The sequence below is a fragment of the Mustela putorius genome, unplaced genomic scaffold, assembly GCF_011764305.1.
Source record: "Mustela putorius furo isolate JIRA1106 unplaced genomic scaffold, ASM1176430v1.1 tig00000095_pilon_pilon_pilon, whole genome shotgun sequence".
NCBI lineage: Eukaryota > Metazoa > Chordata > Mammalia > Carnivora > Mustelidae > Mustela > Mustela putorius.
The window spans coordinates 39981876-39998465 of record NW_025421280.1 but is presented as its reverse complement, the minus strand read 5'-3'; the positions used below and the strand labels follow the sequence as shown (position 1 = coordinate 39998465).

The window sequence follows — 16590 nt, the reverse complement described above, 5'->3', positions numbered from 1 at the left end:
CAGGCCTGAGCCTCTCCCCACCCGGCAGATCAGCATCGTGGAGCTGGAGAAGAGCCAGCGGCGGCAGGAGCTCCTGCAGCTGAAGTCGTGCGTGCCGCCCGACGACGGCCTGTCCGCACACCTGCGTGGGAAGGGCGCCCTGGGCCGGGAGCTGGAGGCTGAGCCTGGCCGTCTGCACCTCGACCTGGACGGCCCCAAGTTCTCACTGCCCCACTTGAGCAGCGCCAGCCCGGAGCTCTCCATGAACGGCCACGTGGCCGGCTATGAGGTGTGCGGTGCGCTGAGCCGGCCCTCGTCCAAGCAGAACACGCCCCAGTACCTGGCCTCCCCGCTGGACCAGGACGTCGTGCCCTGTACTCCCAGCCACGGTGGCCGGCCACGGCTTGAGAAGATGGCAGGCCTGGCCTTGCCCGACTATACCCGGCTCTCCCCGGCCAAGCTGGTACTCAGGCGGCACCTGAGCCAGGACCATGCAGCCGGCGGCAAGCCTGCGGCCGGCGAGCTACACCCACGGTGAGTCCACTCTGGTGCCGGGGACCACCTTGGGGTCGGGTGAGCCGGCACTCGGCGGTCTGGAGGAGCCCCCGGGGTGTGCGCTGAGCCTGGCCACTGGCTCTAGATGCAGACCTGAGGCTGCGGGCACCCCCAGAGGAGGAACCAGGGCTGTGTCTCGTTCCAGAGCTGAGCACGCCAAGGAGAACGGCCTTCCATACCAGAGCCCTGGCATCGCCAACGGTATCAAGCTGAGCCCTCAGGACCCGCGACCGTCCTCCCCCGCCGCCTTACAGATGACAGGGGAGAGGGGCAGCGAGAAGGTGAGAGCGGGACCCGCGTCGTGGAGGGTGCGTGCTGGGTGTCCAGCTTGGCTGCTAGGAGAGGCCCTCTAGGCGAGGGCCAGGCGGGGGGCTTGGGATGAGCCTGGGACGCAGTGCCACAGCCGAGCCCCCGTGGGGGGCTGTTGTCCGTAGAGGTGGGAGGGAGAGTCTGTAGGGAAGGAAGGGGGCGGGTCCCTGGGACTTTAGGAGGAGGAACCGTGTCTCGGGACAAGGGCTTTCCTCCTGTGCTGGGGTGGGGGGTGGGGATGTCCCTGTGGTCTTCGGGTGGCACTGGTGGCCTGGCACTACTGGCCAGCAGGAGCGAGGCCGGGCTGGTGGTGTGTGTGCAGGGTGTGAAGGAGCGCGCCTACGCCAGCAGCGGGGAGGCCATCACCAGCCTGCCCGTCAGCATCCCGCTCAGCACCGTGCAGCCCAGCAAACTGCCCGTCAGCATCCCCCTGGCCAGCGTGGTGCTGCCCAGCCGCGCCGAGAAGGTGGTGAGTGCGTGCCGGCCGGGGGCGCTGTTGTCCCTGGGTGACTGGCCCGGGCCCTTGGGCTCCGCAGTGTGGTGTGTAGGCGAAGAGGGGGTCTCGGCGGGCTTTTTCCCTGTGAGACCTACTTTCTGTTGACTGGCCTGCTGATGAGTGTGGGGCGTACCGCGACCCCCGAGACAGAGCCCCAGAATGCGGGGTTGGTTACAGTAACGTTTTCCCATTTTCATCTCCCGATTTTTTTGGGGGGGGTGGTATGTCTGGGTGGAGATGGAATTGAACTCCGGATTCGGTGGAAGAATGAAGCCCCAGCCCCCTCGTCCTGTCTCACACGTGGGCCCCCCTGGGGCTCCGTCTTGCGTGACGCGGGCTGGGCTCTGTGAGTGCGGATGTGATTGGTGTTCCGTCCGCTCGGCTGACGTGCCCCTTCTAGTGGCCTTTAGTTAGTTCACCAAGTGGTGCAGCCGACACCTGTCCACAGATTGTGTCACACGCATGGACTCGCACCCCGCGTGGCCTTCTGTGTCTGGTTCCAACCCTGCGTGTCATGGGCTCGGGAGGCCGTCCCTGGGGCCGCACGTGGGGGCGCCTGACTCCTGCTTGTGGCTGGGGACACTCCCCCACGTGCACAGACCATGTCGTGTTTATCTGCTCTCCTGCGGGCAGACGTGTTGTTCCCACCCGTGGCTGTTCCGAGTTGCGGTGATGTGAACGTTTGTGTACGGATGTTGCGTGGCTGCGTGTCTCCAGCCCGTCCACGAGGAGTGGAGTCACGGTTTGGGTCACAGCCGCTGTCCCTGTTCCCCTCGTCCCCAGCCTGACATTCGCTGTTGGCAGAACAGTCCTTTGGAACGGATATCTGCCCCTCCCCTTGTCAGAACCTTCTGACTGCTGCCCGCAGAGCTCAAACCCCGAGCAGGTGGCTTCCCCTTCTGTGCGCCGGCTCCCACATACCTGCCCTTCTCCCTGCCTCGCGCCCTTTGCACATCCTCTGGCTCATGTCGGGGACTCCCTCCCTGCCCTTCATCTCCAGCGCTGGCTCATCTGACAGTGTGGACTTTTTCTCCACAGAGAAGCACCCCCAGCCCTGTGTCACAGACCCGAGAGTCCTCGTCCACACTTGAAAAGCAGATGGGCGCTAATGCCCACGGCGCTGGAAGCAAAAACCTCGCTCCAGCTTCTACAGGTCAGACAGCTTCTCCTGCACCTGGGTCCTGCCTCCAGCCCCGCCCCCAGGGCCCAGCCCGGCCCAGCCTCTGCTGCTGCTGCCGGAAGGAGGAGGAGCCGGGGCAGGCGGGTGGAGGGGAGCCCCCAGACCCAGCAGGCTGGGCTCCAAGCAGGCCCATCTCCTCCTGGCCACGGGGTCAGCCCCTGTGCCCTGGGGTGAGCGGCTCTAGGCTGGACTTTGGCTCACGTCAGGAGCCTCTGGCCTGAGGCATGCTGCCCTTTCCTCCTGGAGGTCACCCGGGGTTGGTCGCGAGCCCTACCTGGCTGGTGATGTCCTTGGGGAGCAGCCTGCTCTCCATCTGGGCTCTGAGTCCCCTTCAGAGACCCCTGATGGTTGCTGGCAGAGGCCTCCGCAGACTGCACACAGGGCCAGGTGGCACATGGCGCCTCTGTGGCAGGGGGGGTTCTGTCCCAGCCACTCGGCCCTAGGGGTGGTGGGCGTGCCAGTGACACCAGCCCCGGGGGCCGGTCACCAGTTTGCCGCCACCTGTGTTAATGCAGGGAGGGCAGGGCCGCCTCTCGTGTCCAGCAGCCCTTCCTCTGGGGTGGGGAGGCCCGGGTCTGTGCAGGAGACCGGGACCTCAGTAGGGCTTCTTGCGGCTTAGGGAGCCTCTGGGGGAGGGGTGTGCCCAGGCCCACTTGGAGTTGTCGGGTTCCAGCACCAGGGGTCCTCACGCATCCAGAAGTGCCTGCTCGGGAGCCCCCGGCCTGGCCCAGCCCAGCCATGCTCAGCTCATGGGTGCTTGTCTCCCATGCTCGGCGGAACCCCACGGAGGGCGGGTTCCCGGGCATGGAGCTTTGTGACCGGCCGCTCCCGAGGCAACGGCGTCCGCCCCTGACATAGCCCGTCCTTCCTGGCAGGCTTCTACACGGGCTCCGGGGCCGTCAGCGGGGCCCTGGCAGGCAGCCCGGCTCCCCTCGCTCCCGGAGCCGAGCCCGGCACCTTGGATGAGGTCTCGAGCTCAGGAAGCCTGTTCGCTGGCATGGGGTCCTGTGGCTCCGCCCCGCAGCTCCCGCCCCTGCTCCAGCAGTCCCGCAGCTCCGGTGCGGCCTCTCCTGCCCATCCGCTCTGCGCCAGCCCGCGGCTCAGCAGCGCTGCCCAGGGCCCGCTGCCCGAGGCCAACAAAGGGGACCTTCCCTCTGAGGCGGGCGTCTCCGACCCCGAGGGCGAGGTCAAGAGGAGGATCGTCTTTACCATCTCGGCTGGCGGCGGTGCCAAACAGTCGCCTCCTGGCAAACCCAGCCCTCTGCCCACGGGCGCCCGTGGGGACAGCGGCCAAGGCCATGGGCCGGACAGCCGTAAGCGGGGCAGGAGGAAGCGGGCGGCGGCCGGGACCCCCAGCCTGAGTTCCGGCGTGTCGCCCAAGCGTCGGGCACTGCCGTCCGTCGCCGGCCTCTTCACACAGTCTTCAGGGTCCCCGCTGAACCTCAACTCGATGGTAAGTCCAGGGCCGGCTGGGGGGCAGGGACACGGTGGGGAGGGCGGGCCAGCTCGTCTGGCCCACGCAGGTGTCTCACATGGCGGCTCCCGTTCCCAGCCTGGCCAGGATGGCAGGGCCCCAGGAGCACAGCCGGGAGGATGGCCATGGGCCGCCTTCCTCCAAGGGCTGCAGGCCGGCTCTGCCGTTGCCCAGCAGCCTGAGGTCCAGGGCAGGTGTGGGCAGTGGGGACCCTAGCAAAGCCTGTGGGTGCTGGCGCCCAGGGAGCCCATTGACAGGCTTGTGCTGTGTCTGTGGTGGTCCCTCAGGTCAGCAACATTAACCAGCCTTTGGAAATCACGGCCATCTCGTCCCCTGAGAGCCTGAAGAGCTCCCCTGTCCCTTACCAGGACAACGACCAGCCACCCGTTCTCAAGAAGGAGAAGCCCTTGAGCCAGACCAACGGGGCCCACTACTCCCCACTGACCTCAGACGAGGAGCAGGGCTCCGAGGACGAGCCGGGCAGCGCCAGGTGAGCGGGGCCGGATGGGGTGGGCACAGGGCGTCCGTGGGCGCGGCTTCTGGAAGGAAAGGCCCTCGTGATGAGGTCGCTTTCCCGGGTTACCGTCAGTGGGTGCCAGGGCCCTGTCCGTGGCCCGTCCGCTGACATCCGCAGTGCCGTAGAGTGACCATACTCGAGTAGGTGGGCCCAGATTGCTCACCTTTACATGGTGAGATGCTGGTCGGGAAGGGGCTGGGCGGTCCTCCCGCCTGAGATGTCAGACCTAGGGCAGGCCAGCACCCTGGGCCTGGAGCCGCCGGGGCGTGGGGTTGCTGTGTCCCCTAGTTGCCGGTGCCTGGTTCTTGGTGCGTGTGTGTCACGTGTTTGGAGCAGACAGGCACATGAGTGGCCACGGCAGGCAGGGGCTCGAGAGAGCGGGCACTGCACAAGGGGGTGCTTGAGCGAGAACGGTGTTCTCTCCGAATGTGGGACAGCGCTATTCGGTTGGACTCGCGTGGCCCCTTGCTTGTGTAAAGAGTGTGGCCCAGTGGGTTTGGATATGTCCCAGAGCTGTGCAAGCATTATTAGCATCAATTCTAGAACATTCTTATGACCCCAGAAAAAGGCCCGTGTCCCTTAACACGGACTCCCCAGCCCTAGCTCCCACCCTCTCCTCTCTGTGCGGACGGAACTCCTCTGGGGCCCTCCTGGGAGTGGGGACCTGCAGGAACGGGTCCTTCTGGGTCTGGCTCCTCTCCCTGAGCCCTGTGTCCTCGGGGTCCCTCCGTGTGTGGCAGAGGTTGGGTCCCTTCCTTCCTGAGGCTGGACCGTGTTCCCGTGTGGGGACGGACTGCGCACGTCGTAGTCATTCGTTACGTGCCGGTGGATGCCTGGGGTGTCCGGTGTTTAGCGAATGGGGTAAGGCTCCCGTAAGTGCCCCAGACCGCCCTCTGTCTGAAGACGTTTTCCGCTGGGCCCCTGCTGGCTCGGTCGGTTAGGTGTCCCCCTTGATTTTGGCTCAGGTCAGGGTCTCGGTCCCACGTCGGCTCTGTGCTTGGCCGAGGTCTGTGGGAGGGCTCGCTCTCCTCCCCTGCCTTCCCCTGCTCACGCACCACGCACGCCTGCGCGCTCTCTTTTCTCAAATAAACGAGTAAGTCTCCCAGTGTGGAACTCTGGGCCCGACGGCGACTCCGTGTTTAATGTTCCGAGGAACCTTCCGCAGCAGCCGTCCTCGCGCGCCCCGTCGGCGGGAGGGGCCGGTGTTGCCACACTCTCCCGGCACCTTTGCTGTCTGTTTTGTTTCGTAACACAACAGCCGTTCCCATGGGTTTGGGGGTCTCACTGGCGCTCTGAGCGTCCTTGCGCTCTGATAGGGGTGTGGAGGGTCTGCTCGTGGCTCAGAGCCGTGTGTGTGTCCATGGAGAGACGTCGTTCCGGTCCTGCGTTGTGGTCGGGCTGCAGGAGTTCTCTCGTGTGCGGACGGGCGGTCTCATGTGACGCCTGCTCCGTGAATGTCCGCGGGTCTCTGGGTCTGTCATCTCACGTTCCCGCAGGTTTCTGAAGGACGGGAGTGTTGTGGCTTGGTCCGGTCTCGTTTCTCTCCGTCTGCTTTCATTGCCTGCGCCTGGCGGCTGGTCTAGGCCCGTTCATCTTGTTCCTTTTCTGCAGACGTAAATTATGTTTTTAGAAGTTTAATACTCGAGTGCTTTTCTTTCTTTCTTTCTCTCTTTTTTTTTTAAGATTTTATTTATTTAATTGACAGATCACAAGTAGGCAGAGAGGCAGGCAGAGAGAGAGGAGGAAGCAGGCTCCCCGCTGAGCAGAGAGCCCGATGTGGAGCTCGATTCCAAGTTTCTGGGTCATGACCTGAGGCGAAGGCAGAGGCTTTAACCCACTGAGACCCCAGGCACCCTCGAGTGCTTTTCTTTTGTGCTAGGAATGTCCAGCCTCTCTGTTTCCGAATTCTTTGGGGGCAGTTTTCTTGTGTTTGTAGAGGTCACGGTGTTCTTCGGGACTTGCCATGGAAGCGTGGGCACGTAGCGTGTACTGTTCTGCGGTTTGGCATGTGCCACACACCCCGTGTCATGTGGTGACACGCCGTTGTTGACATGGCGCAGGGAGCTGTTGTGAGCCTCAGGGGCATGACGCAGAGACTGGGACTCTTGGCGTCTGTGCTGGGACGTGACACCCCGGTTCCCAAGCACTCAGCCTCGTCCCCTCCTGCAGTCAGGATCCCGCTCCCCACCAGGGCCGCAGGCTCTGCCCAGTAGTCACGGTCCCCTCTAGAGAGGTCTGCGGGCAGGTGGGCCGGGCAGTGCAGATGTATTTCAAACCTCCGCCATCTATTTTTCTCTTGATAGAATTGAGAGGAAAATTGCAACCATCTCCTTAGAAAGCAAATCTCCTCCGAAAACCTTGGAAAGCGGTGAGTGGCTATGTGCCCTTCCTCGTGACTCCCAGGCTCAAGGTGACCTGGCCCCAGGGTGTGGCCTCAACCCTCAGGACCTCCCGCGCTGGGCTTCTAGAATTGTCTCTGGGTGATGTCGAATGCCACCTGTGTCCCCGTGACGGCTGGTCTCGATACTGCCGGGGGCAGTCCGTCCCCTGCCGGTTGAACTGGGCCAGCCTCTGACACTCTCTGCGAGCACGCAGACGGCCCTCAGCCCGCCGCAGACTCTCTGGTCTCCAGCTCCCCATCCCGCCCCACGCTCGCTCTGCTCGGCCGCCTGATCCCCCAGCAGAGGCCCGCGTGGACCATAGCGCACTTCGCTCGGGCGGGAGGGGTGGCTCTGAGCCCTGGGCCTCACCGGCTCTGGTTCTCGTCAGGTGGTGGCCTGACCGGGAGGAAGCCGGCGCCTGCCAGCGAGCCCGCCAACAGCAGCAAGTGGAAATCCACCTTCTCACCCATCTCCGACCTTGGCCTGGCCAAGTGCGCCGACAGCCCGCTGCAGGCCAGCTCCGCCCTGAGCCAGAACTCCCTGTTCGCTTTCCGGCCGCCCCTGGAGGAGCCTGGCCTGGCCGATGCCAAGCTGGCTGCCCACCCGAGGAAGGGCTTTCCCGGTGCCCTGGCGGGGGCCGGGGGACTGAGCCCCAGCAGCAACCCTCCCAACGGCTTCGCCTTCAGCGGGGGCCTGACCGCCGACCTCAGTTTACACAGCTTCAGCGATGGTGCTTCTCTCTCCCACAAGGTCCCGGAGACGGCCAGCCTGAGCGGCCCCCTGAGTTTTCCCACCCCGCGGGGCAAGGAGGGTGCCGCCGCAGAGCCTGGCACCTTTGTGAACAAGAGGCAGCTGGACGGACTGAGTGGCCCCAAGGCCAGAGAGGCGGGCGAGCCGGGCCTGCCGGCGTGTGGGCCTCCAGACAAGGCCTCGCTGACGCACAGCAAGCCGGGCAAGGGCCGGGACCGCGAGCCCGACTTGAAGAACGGCCACAACCTCTTCATTTCTGCCGCCACTGTGCCTCCCGGGGGCCTTCTCAGCGGCCCGGGCCTCGCCACAGTGGCGTCCTCGACGGTCAGCGCGGCTCCCTCTGCCCAGACACACCGCCCCTTCCTGGGCACCTTTGCCCCCGGCCCACAGTTCGCCCTGGGTCCCATGTCCCTGCAGGCCAACCTGGGCTCCTCCGTGCTGCAGTCCCTGTTCAGCTCTGTGCCGGCCGCCGCCGGCCTGGTGCACGTCTCGTCCGCCGCGACCAGACTGACCAACTCGCACGCCATGGGCAGCTTCTCGTCTGGGGTGGCAGGCGGCGCAGTTGGAGGTAGGCAGACGCGCGCCTCCCTCGTCTGAATCGCGGGTCCTGCGGGCCGCACACCGTTGCCCTCCCGGACCGTGGGGCTAATGACAACTGCTTTACAGGTTCCCTTGCAGGGCCCCCTAAGGGGCGAGAGGCTGTGCCCACCTGTCCCCTGGGGGCCACTTTGCACCTGCCACCTTGCTCCTTTTCATGAGACGCAGATGTGCCTGTGGCGTGGGCAGCGCACTCGCGCGTGAGTCGGCCTGCGTCAGGCCCTCTGGTGGTGACGGCGTCCCTCGTACCTTCAGGAGAGCTGGCGCCACAGCTAGGGCTTGGTTTCCTCCCCGTGGAGGTCGTCTGTCCCACTGACATGGCCCACGGGCTCTGGGCCGCGTTGGGGGCTGTCGCTGGGCCAGAGCGAGGGGCCACAGCAGCTGCTGTGTGGGGGCACCGTGGAGGGGGGGCCCGGGCCTCTGCGGCCGGCTCCTTGCTGGGCGCAGGCGGGTCCCGGGCTGGGAGCCCGGGGGGCGTGCCCGCAGGGGGCGTGGCCCAGCACCGGCCTGCAGGGGAGTCGCACCTGGCCACCCGCGCCCTGCTGCTTGCTGCTTTGCCCCTGCCCTCGCGACGCCCAAGGAGCTGCGGCCGCTACCTGCTTCCCCGTTGTTGTGTCTCTCTGCGCTTGGCCGGACACGGCCCACCTGTTGAAGCTGAGTTTTTCTCTCCTGTTTGCAGGTGTCTTTAACCACGCGGTGCCTTCCGCCTCCGCCCATCCGTTTGGAGCCAGTTTCGGCAGCGGGGCCGCGTGTCGCAGCGGCACGCTGGGCTTAACCGCGCTGCAGGCGGTGGCCCCGCCCCCGCCCCCGCAGGGGCAGCCCGCCCTCCCCGCACCCCCACCCCCTAACGCTGCCTTGCCTCCTGCCCCTGCGCTGCTCCCGGCTAACTCTGAGCCCGTGCTTCTGCAGAACCTCGCGTCCCTCCCGGCTAACCAGGCTTTCTTACCCGCCTCCTCTGCCGCCTCTCTGCAGCCTGCTAACGCCTCTCTGTCCATCAAGCTCACCTCCCTCCCGCACAAGGCCCCCCGCCCCTCCTTCACGGTGCACCACCAGCCCCTGCCCGGGCTGGCCCTGGCCCAGGCTGCGCCCGTGATCCCGCAGGCCGGCTCCACGGGGCCGTCTGCCGTGTGGGTTTCCCTTGGCATGCCGCCTCCGTATGCCGCGCGCCTTGCGGGGGTTAAGCCGAGATAAAGACCTTGCTTAGCTAGCCGTTCGTATTCTGTAAGGTAAGGCTAGAGCCCAACCACGGGGCCCGTACGAGACCCTGAACTATCTGTCCTTCCTTCCGCAGAGAGTGGAGGGGCCCAGGGGACCCAGGCTGTTCTGCCTCGGTTGGTTCTGAGAGTGCAAGGAAAGACAGCGCAGGGAGGCCAGGGAAGCTGGGCGGCTGGACAGGGCTGGCCGTGCGTTCTGGCCTCCCGGGCGGCTGAGCAGCCACTGTGGGGCTCCAGGGGATGGCCGGCTTCTGCCACCTGGCCCAACCCTTTATGGCAAGCGCGCCTGGGGCCCTGCCCAGCAGAGGTGGCTGGAAGGAGGTGGAGGAGGCCCGTAGCCTGGCCCGTCTAGCTGGATGGAGCCTGCGATCGTTGCCCTCAGGCTTCATGTCTGTGGCCACGGGGGACCGGGGCCCCCCAGGGCAGCTCAGAGCTCAGCTTTGCCCTTGGTCTGCGCCAGGGCTCCCCCGCAGGCCTGTCTCCCTGAATGCACCATTAGGGCTTTAAGAAAAGACCACGTGTGGAGGGTTGTCCAAACTCGGTGCTCGTGCCTCGGGCTCCCAAGCTTGAGGCCCCCGCGCAGGCCCCGGAAGCCAGCAGGCGCAGGGCTGCGTGGGGCCGGCTGCTGAGGGACAGCCTTGTTGTGATGCACAGGTCCTGCCGCTCGCGGGGGCGCGGCCCGTGCTTGGCCGTGCATGGAGTCGGTGCAGGCAGCTTAGGAAGGGCCGGTCTTTGGAAGCGGGTGGACGGTCGGCATGAGGCCTTCCAGGGGTTTTGGTCCGTGCCTTCGCTGGCCGCGTGTAGGCGTGAGAGAGTGAGGCCCGGTTCGGCCGCCCTGGTAGCTGCTGCTTGGCGTCCCTGGGGACGTCCCTGGGGCCAAGGACTCAAGGAAAGGAAGCCCGGCGCTAATAGGGCACTGGGGCCGGGCCGTCCTCCGCCGTCTGCCGCGTGTTTACGTGCAAACAGGCATGGGACCGCTGGTGTCCGATGGCCTCCCGGTCAGGGCGCAGGTCGGTGGACAGCCTTCCCTGAGATCTGGGGAAAGGCTGTGCCACAGTCCTCTCGGAAAAGCCCAGAAGGCAGAGCGGCTTTGGTGCGCGCGGGGGGTCTCACGCCATCAGAGAAGGTGTGCGGCCGGGACTGGTTTTGAAGAGCTCCGAGGTGTGCGTGTGGAAGCTGGTGCGCGTCAGGCTCCTGGGCCTGGCCCACGGCGGACCGCCGCCTTGTGTTCCCCTGCCCCGTGGCTGTCACGGGAGGTCTCCGTGGGCTGGACTGCGAGCAGGGCCTGGCATGTGGCCAGGGAGGGCCTTGGTGCCCAGGCTCCTGGTGGGGGCAGACAGGAGGACGGGGACCTGCTGCCTCTGGTGGACCAGGAGAGGCGGGGCCTGCAGCGACCATGTTCTGTCCGACCATCCGTCCGTCTGTCTGTAGGAGGCTTTGGTTCCCTGGCCTGGGGGAAGGTCCGGGCTCCCCTGCGTGGGACGCTGACGCTGTGCTGCCTTTCCTCCCGCGGGTCTCCGCAGGTAACTAGGATTTCTACCTCAACCGCGAGACCTATGCAAGGCTGGCCCGGCCGGTGGCCCCAGGACGGCGAGGACGGACCGCAGACAGGGACGAGGCTCTACTGTGAATCCGCGCTGTGCAGACCCACAGAGGCGCTGGGGCCCGGCCGCGGCTCATGCTGTCGATAGTTTTAGATAAAGTATTTATCGTTTTTTAAAAAGTATAAACAACTCTGACTTATTTTACTCCACCGAAGTCGTAAGGCGACCCGTTGAGAAGTGTAAGTACTGTGTGTGAGAGGACCTACCTACCGACGTCCCGGAGGCCCGACCGCCGCCGCGCCGGCCGCCGTCCCGGTGCTATCTCCACGCGGGCCTCGGCCTGCTCGCCTTCTTGGTGCTGACTGGAGGTTGACCAACGCCAAACCAGGCCACGAGGCGCCTGCCCTATTTATTCCCGCCGCTCTTCCTATACCAAAGGCACGGCCGTCTCCAGGCAGAAGGTGGCTGGTTCTGTCGTGACATTCCTCAGAAGAGGCCCTGTCCCCGAGGGGGCGCCCGCCCCCGCCCCATCACTGTGAACGGCTCCTGCAGACTGGCGGCCGCTCGGGCCTGGCGTCGGGCCTTTGGCATAGGAACGGACGGCGGGCGCAGGCGCAGGCCCGGTCAGAGCCTCCCCGGTTGTGCGCGGCCCCGTTCTGAGTGGTGCTTGAGGAAGGGCTGGTACCCGACCCCCGGCGGCAGCGGGCCCAGTGCAGCAAGTGCATTTACTGGTTTGACTCGGCTCGGGCTCCCACCGCGGTACGCTGGAGCGTGCGGTGAGCTCCCGGCACGGGCGCTGGGCAGTCAAGGGGGCCTGGGCTGTCTGTACAGAAGAGAGTCACACTGAGGAGTGACAGTATTTTATAGAGATGTGATAAAAATTTATAAATTTCATAGACTTGACTCATATATTTTTAGATTGTATAATGCACAGTAAACTAAAGAAGAAAAAAGTGAGGGGAAAACCTTTCTATTTATTCAAGTGCACACAGTGGCACGGGCCCAGGACCGGCGCCCCGCCCCTGACTGCGTGCCCGTGGTTCCTGGGGCGGAGTGCTCGGCCCTGCGCCCTGCCCAAGGCCCTCTGGCCCTTCCGAGCTGCTCCGCTGCCGCCCCACCCGCCCTGCAGCCTCTGTGACGGTGCCTGGGAGGGAAGGTGCTGGGTAGTGAGTGCCCCTCGCCGCATTCACCCGCCAGGGCAGAGCCAGGATGCTTCCAGAAGGTGCCAGCAGGGTTCTCCAGCCCCTCCAGCGTAGCAGTCTGACCAGTGTCATGTCTGTGCACAGTCTTCAAAAGGGTGTGTCCAGAAGTCCCCAGGTCCCTGGAAGGGCGAATGTCAGCCAAGGTCCTGGCAGGGGGCCCTGGACCCCAAGATGGGTGCTTTAGGAAGGGCTGAGCTGGTGAGGTAGGAGCCCTGTTCTCAGGTGCTTGCATCCACCAAGGAACACCGGGAACTTGCCTCTTCCCAGAGGTGGGCTGTGCATCGTGGGTGGGCCCTGAGCTCCTGCCTGGGGAGGGTCAGCGCACCGGGCCAGCCTGGCCCTGCTTCCTCCTGATCCCCACTCTCCGGAGGGGCAGGCAGATGCCTTGAGACATGCGGGCCAAAGAGGGTCATTGCAGGGCCCTTTCCTGCCCGCAGCTGCTTCTGAAGCAGACTGATCTGTGCGGCGCAGGTCTGGCCGTCGGCGGGCTCCCTGGTTCGCCCAGGCAGGGGCCTGCCACAGCTCTGCTTTCCTGCCTGTCCTGGGGGTGGCCCAGAGCAATAGTTGAGGCAGAAGATGGTGCTCATGATGGGTTCTTGAACTGGCCCGTCCTTCCGTAACTGGCCGCCCTGGCTCCCACCCTCTGGTTGGTGCTCCCGGCGCATGAAGGTGCTGTGCCTCGCCCCTGTGAACCCCAACCTCTGCCCCCCAGGACAGGGCAGTGTTTGCTCCCCACCCCCATCAGGCGCACAGGGCTCCGTGAAAAGATACAGGGTTGATGGCAGAGGTCACACAGGAGTCCCCGGGGTAGAACAGAGCAGCCCTGTCCAGGCACACGGCACGTCACCTCCGGGGGGCCTCCTGCAGACGTGCCGTACGGAGTCTCCCAGCACAGACGCTCGTGTGCAGACACGGTCCCTGGTGTGAGGCAGGTGGCACACGGGGGCGCAGAGCCCCGGGGCTGCCGCTGACCACGGGCCACTTCAGGGAAGTCTGCGGGTCGTAGGTGGCTCTGCTCAGGAAAACCTAACCATGAACACGGCCTTCCCGGGCAGCTGGCCAGGCCCTGCAGCTATGGACTGTGATTTCTCCAAGGCTCACGTGCCCCTCTGTCCCCACCCACCCGCCCCCATTCCCACGGTCCAGCCACACTGGTTTGTCTCCCACGTCTCTTGACCTTGATTTGTAACTCTGACGGGGCTTTGCTCTTGTGTTTCTGGTAGACTGTGTTTCAGTTGGGGGTACTGGCCTGGCTTGACCCTCTTCTAAGAGATCGCCAATGCATTCTGCGTTTCCACCTCTAGACGCTGTAATAAAATACTTGTTTCCACTTGAAGCTGGTCTGCTCGCAGCGTTTCTTTCTGATTGGGATGCAGGGAGAGGCCCGAGGGCCAGCAGCCACGCTCCCCACTCCCCGGCCGGGAGGACAAGGACTCCCAGCAGGAGCCTGGCAAGCTCCTTCAGGCGGTCATGGGACCAAGGCCCACAGCACCTACCCACCTCAGGGAGGCCCAGCCCCTCCTGCATGCACACCTGATTAGGTCAGGCCCACCAGGATACCTTTCATGCGGTGTTTTTTTTTTAACAAATGGATTTAGGACTCCAACATTTGTAGAACCCTTTCCAGAGTCGTGCCTGTACTCAAGGGGAGGCCTAGGAACTGGGTTCATAGATCATCTTTGGGTTCAATCAGACCACCCTTCTGTTCTCTCCTAGAGCCTAGTCAGTGCCACAGGCCCCATGGGCCACCGACCAAGCAAAGTCCCAGACTCCGTGCCTCTCCCTGATCTGATTCGAGGTCTCTGTCCTCTCCTGGAACAGCCCTGCCTCACTCCACCTCCGGGCAGCAGCCCCTCCCGCATTCACCGCAGCACCATCCCACGTGGAAAAGAGGTCCCTTTATTTGAGTACAACAACCACACTGGCCTGGGAGCGAAGGCGTCCTGCTCCGCCCAGAGGCATCGGCCAGGGCTGCCCAGCGGCAGAATTCACAGTGGCTCCGAGAGGCGCGGCCCCCCACGTCCTTCACAGCATTGTCTAGCTACGTACATTCGGCCTGCACAGGGCAGAAGGGCGATACCAGCCTCAGCAGCTGCCAGGCCCCAGAGGGATGGACCCGAGGGGCTGGCCGCAGCTTCTAGGAGTGGACACGTGTCCCCCGGTAGCAGCATGGAGCACCCAACAGGTGCCAAACCAGTCCAGGTCGGGGGTGGCGTGTTACTGGGTTACTTCTCCAACCCGCCCCTGCCCACCCCCACCAATCTTGGACTTTTGAAGTCTTTAAGCCAAGCGCCTGCAGCAGGAAATCCGGGCTTGACCGAGAAACCCAGGGCGCGGAGAGGATGGGGAGAGCTTGTTCCAGACTCAGGCCTTCAAGCCACCCAGCTGGAACCTGGCCTCCTCAGATATGCCGAACTGCTCCAGGGGGTCCTGTGTGGGTGAAGGGACCGCATGAGCCCAGGCCCCAGAGGGCCCTGCCCCGCCCCCACACCTGGCTCCCACCCCTGGCCCCCAGATCCTCCGCGCACCTTGCCAGTCATCTTCTGGATCTCGTTTCTGTAGAATATGAGGCTCCTCCGCATGAACTCGTAGCTGGGGGAGCAAGTGGCACGTGCTCACAGAGCCCTGCTGTGCCCCGCCCCGGCCGCCCAGGCAGGCCCACACCCCACCTGGCTCGCCGCAGAGCTCCCATCCACTCCTGACACTGTGCCTCGCTGCCGCAGGCGAAGTGATACTTCCTCTCGGGGTCCTCCAGGAAGCCTGCAGAGGGAGCAGCCCCGTCCGTTCCCGCTCACTGCCCCCCCACCCCACCCAGCACCCGCCACGGGCCTTGGCTTCCTGTTACCTCTGTCCAAGCGTCCCCTCGTCCTGTCCTAGGCCAGGCTCATTCCTTCCCAACAGCCGTGCGGAGGACTGAACTGTGTCCTCAAGTCCCTACGTTCAAGTCCTAACCCCTAGAGCCTAAAACTGCGGCCCTACCTGCATGCAGGACCATTACCGGTGCAACGACTCAGAGAAGATCAATTGGGAGCAGGTGGGCACCAACCCTGATCCCACCAGGAATGACTCCACAAAGGCAAAGAGCCCCTTGGACTGCTGGCGACCCCCAGGAGCCAGGATGGCCTGGGGAAGCGTCCTCTGGCAAGGAACCACCCCTGCAGACACCCTGTTGTAGAACTTGTGCCCTCCTGGACGGGCCGAGCACACGTTTCTCTCCTTTGAGCGCCACACCAGAAAATCGGCCGACTCCGCTGCTCTCAAGACGACCCCGGGGGGATCCTCCGCAGGACCCCGGACAGTGCAGGACTCCCCAGCAAGAGCGACCGTTCTAGCAGAACTGCGGCTGCAGCTAGAAAGGGGTTGCGCCCCAGGGGAAGAGCCGGGCCCGCCCTCCGGCCGCCGGAGGCAGTGGACTTCGCTCCAGGCCGACGGACACCGCGGCGGGGCCCGGGAGGTGCAGGGCAGGGCCCGGGAGGTGCAGGGCAGGGCCGGGCACTCACTGATGGAGAAGCCGCTGGGCTCCTCCTGGGTGACTCTGCAGCGCTCCAGCAGCAGGGCTCCGACGGGCTGCGGGCAGAGGGGGGCGGGGGCGGGGTGGTGGCGGGCCTCCGCGGGGACCCCGACACGCCCCGCCCCCGGGCCCCAGCTCGGCCCCGGCCCCGCCCCGCCGGCCGCGACCCGGCCCCGCCCCCCGCCGGGCCACGGCCCCCGGCCCCGACCCTCGGCTCCCGACCCCCGCCCGCAGGCCCACCTCGGCCTCGTCCGTCCGGAAGTAGAAGAGGAAGTTGACCACCAGCTTCACAAGCCGCCTTTTCAGCACTGCGGGCACAGGGCGGGCTCATTCGGGCTCGCGGCCGCCCAGTCCCGCCCGCCCGGCCCGCCCGGCCCGGCGCCCCGGCCCGCTCACCGCTGCCTTTCTTGGGACCCCGCATGCCCAGCTCGGCCGCCAGCTCGGCCGGCTGCCGGGACAGCGCCTGCAGCTCCTTCTCGTTGTAGCGCATGGCGCTGCCGGGACCCACACCGCGGAGCGCGGACCGCGCCCTCCCGGCCGCCGTCGCCACTCGCGCCAAAAAAGTCGCACAGCGCCGTCCCGGAAGCGCTGCCGCAGCCACTGCGCTTGCGCGTCCCCGAGCCACGCATTCTGCGGGTCGCCGACGGGAGGCGCTGGTGTCCAGGGGACCCTTGGCGCTACGCGAAGTCCGCGGGGAGCGCACGCCATACTAGAGGACACACAAGATCCTCGTAGATAAGCATGAAATAAGCTGGATCCGGGGTGGGAACAGAGGAAGGTCCCCTCACGATTGGTGGCGCTCTTTACCGACGAGTGGGAGCCGGTGAGACCGGACCCAGCGCGTTAGGCGTTGAGGGCCTGGTGCGCACGCGCACTTCGAG

The 16590-nt window shown here is 65.4% G+C and overlaps 2 protein-coding genes across 10 annotated transcripts in view; one reads left to right on the top strand and one right to left on the bottom strand.

The window, feature by feature from the left end:
* DOT1L (DOT1 like histone lysine methyltransferase) overlaps window positions 1-13534 on the top strand; it is a 57564-nt gene extending 44030 nt beyond the window's left edge. For 3 of the 9 annotated variants that reach the window (XM_045087240.1, XM_013048706.2, XM_045087273.1), the window contains 9 exons: window positions 29-513; window positions 680-815; window positions 1166-1312; window positions 2378-2492; window positions 3395-3972; window positions 4281-4483; window positions 6814-6878; window positions 7280-8209; window positions 8918-13534. In XM_045087240.1, coding sequence (XP_044943175.1) covers window positions 29-513; window positions 680-815; window positions 1166-1312; window positions 2378-2492; window positions 3395-3972; window positions 4281-4483; window positions 6814-6878; window positions 7280-8209; window positions 8918-9429 — 3171 coding nt within the window. In that variant the 3' untranslated portion in view covers window positions 9430-13534. Of the gene's footprint in view, window positions 1-28; window positions 514-679; window positions 816-1165; window positions 1313-2377; window positions 2493-3394; window positions 3973-4280; window positions 4484-6813; window positions 6879-7279; window positions 8210-8307; window positions 8439-8917 lie in introns of all 9 variants that reach the window. The other 6 variants (XM_045087241.1, XM_045087260.1, XM_045087264.1 and 3 more) reach the window with 6 other exon arrangements.
* A 547-nt stretch (window positions 13535-14081) lies between these two features.
* Window positions 14082-16533, bottom strand: PLEKHJ1 (pleckstrin homology domain containing J1). The gene is made up of 6 exons (XM_045087309.1): window positions 16106-16533; window positions 15950-16017; window positions 15699-15765; window positions 14868-14958; window positions 14727-14790; window positions 14082-14628 (listed from the first exon to the last, which is right to left on the bottom strand). The coding sequence occupies exons 1-6, from the start codon at window positions 16197-16199 to the stop codon at window positions 14563-14565; spliced, it is 450 nt and encodes a 149-aa protein (XP_044943244.1). The 5' UTR covers window positions 16200-16533; the 3' UTR covers window positions 14082-14562.
* Between the last annotated feature and the right edge of the window lie 57 nt (window positions 16534-16590).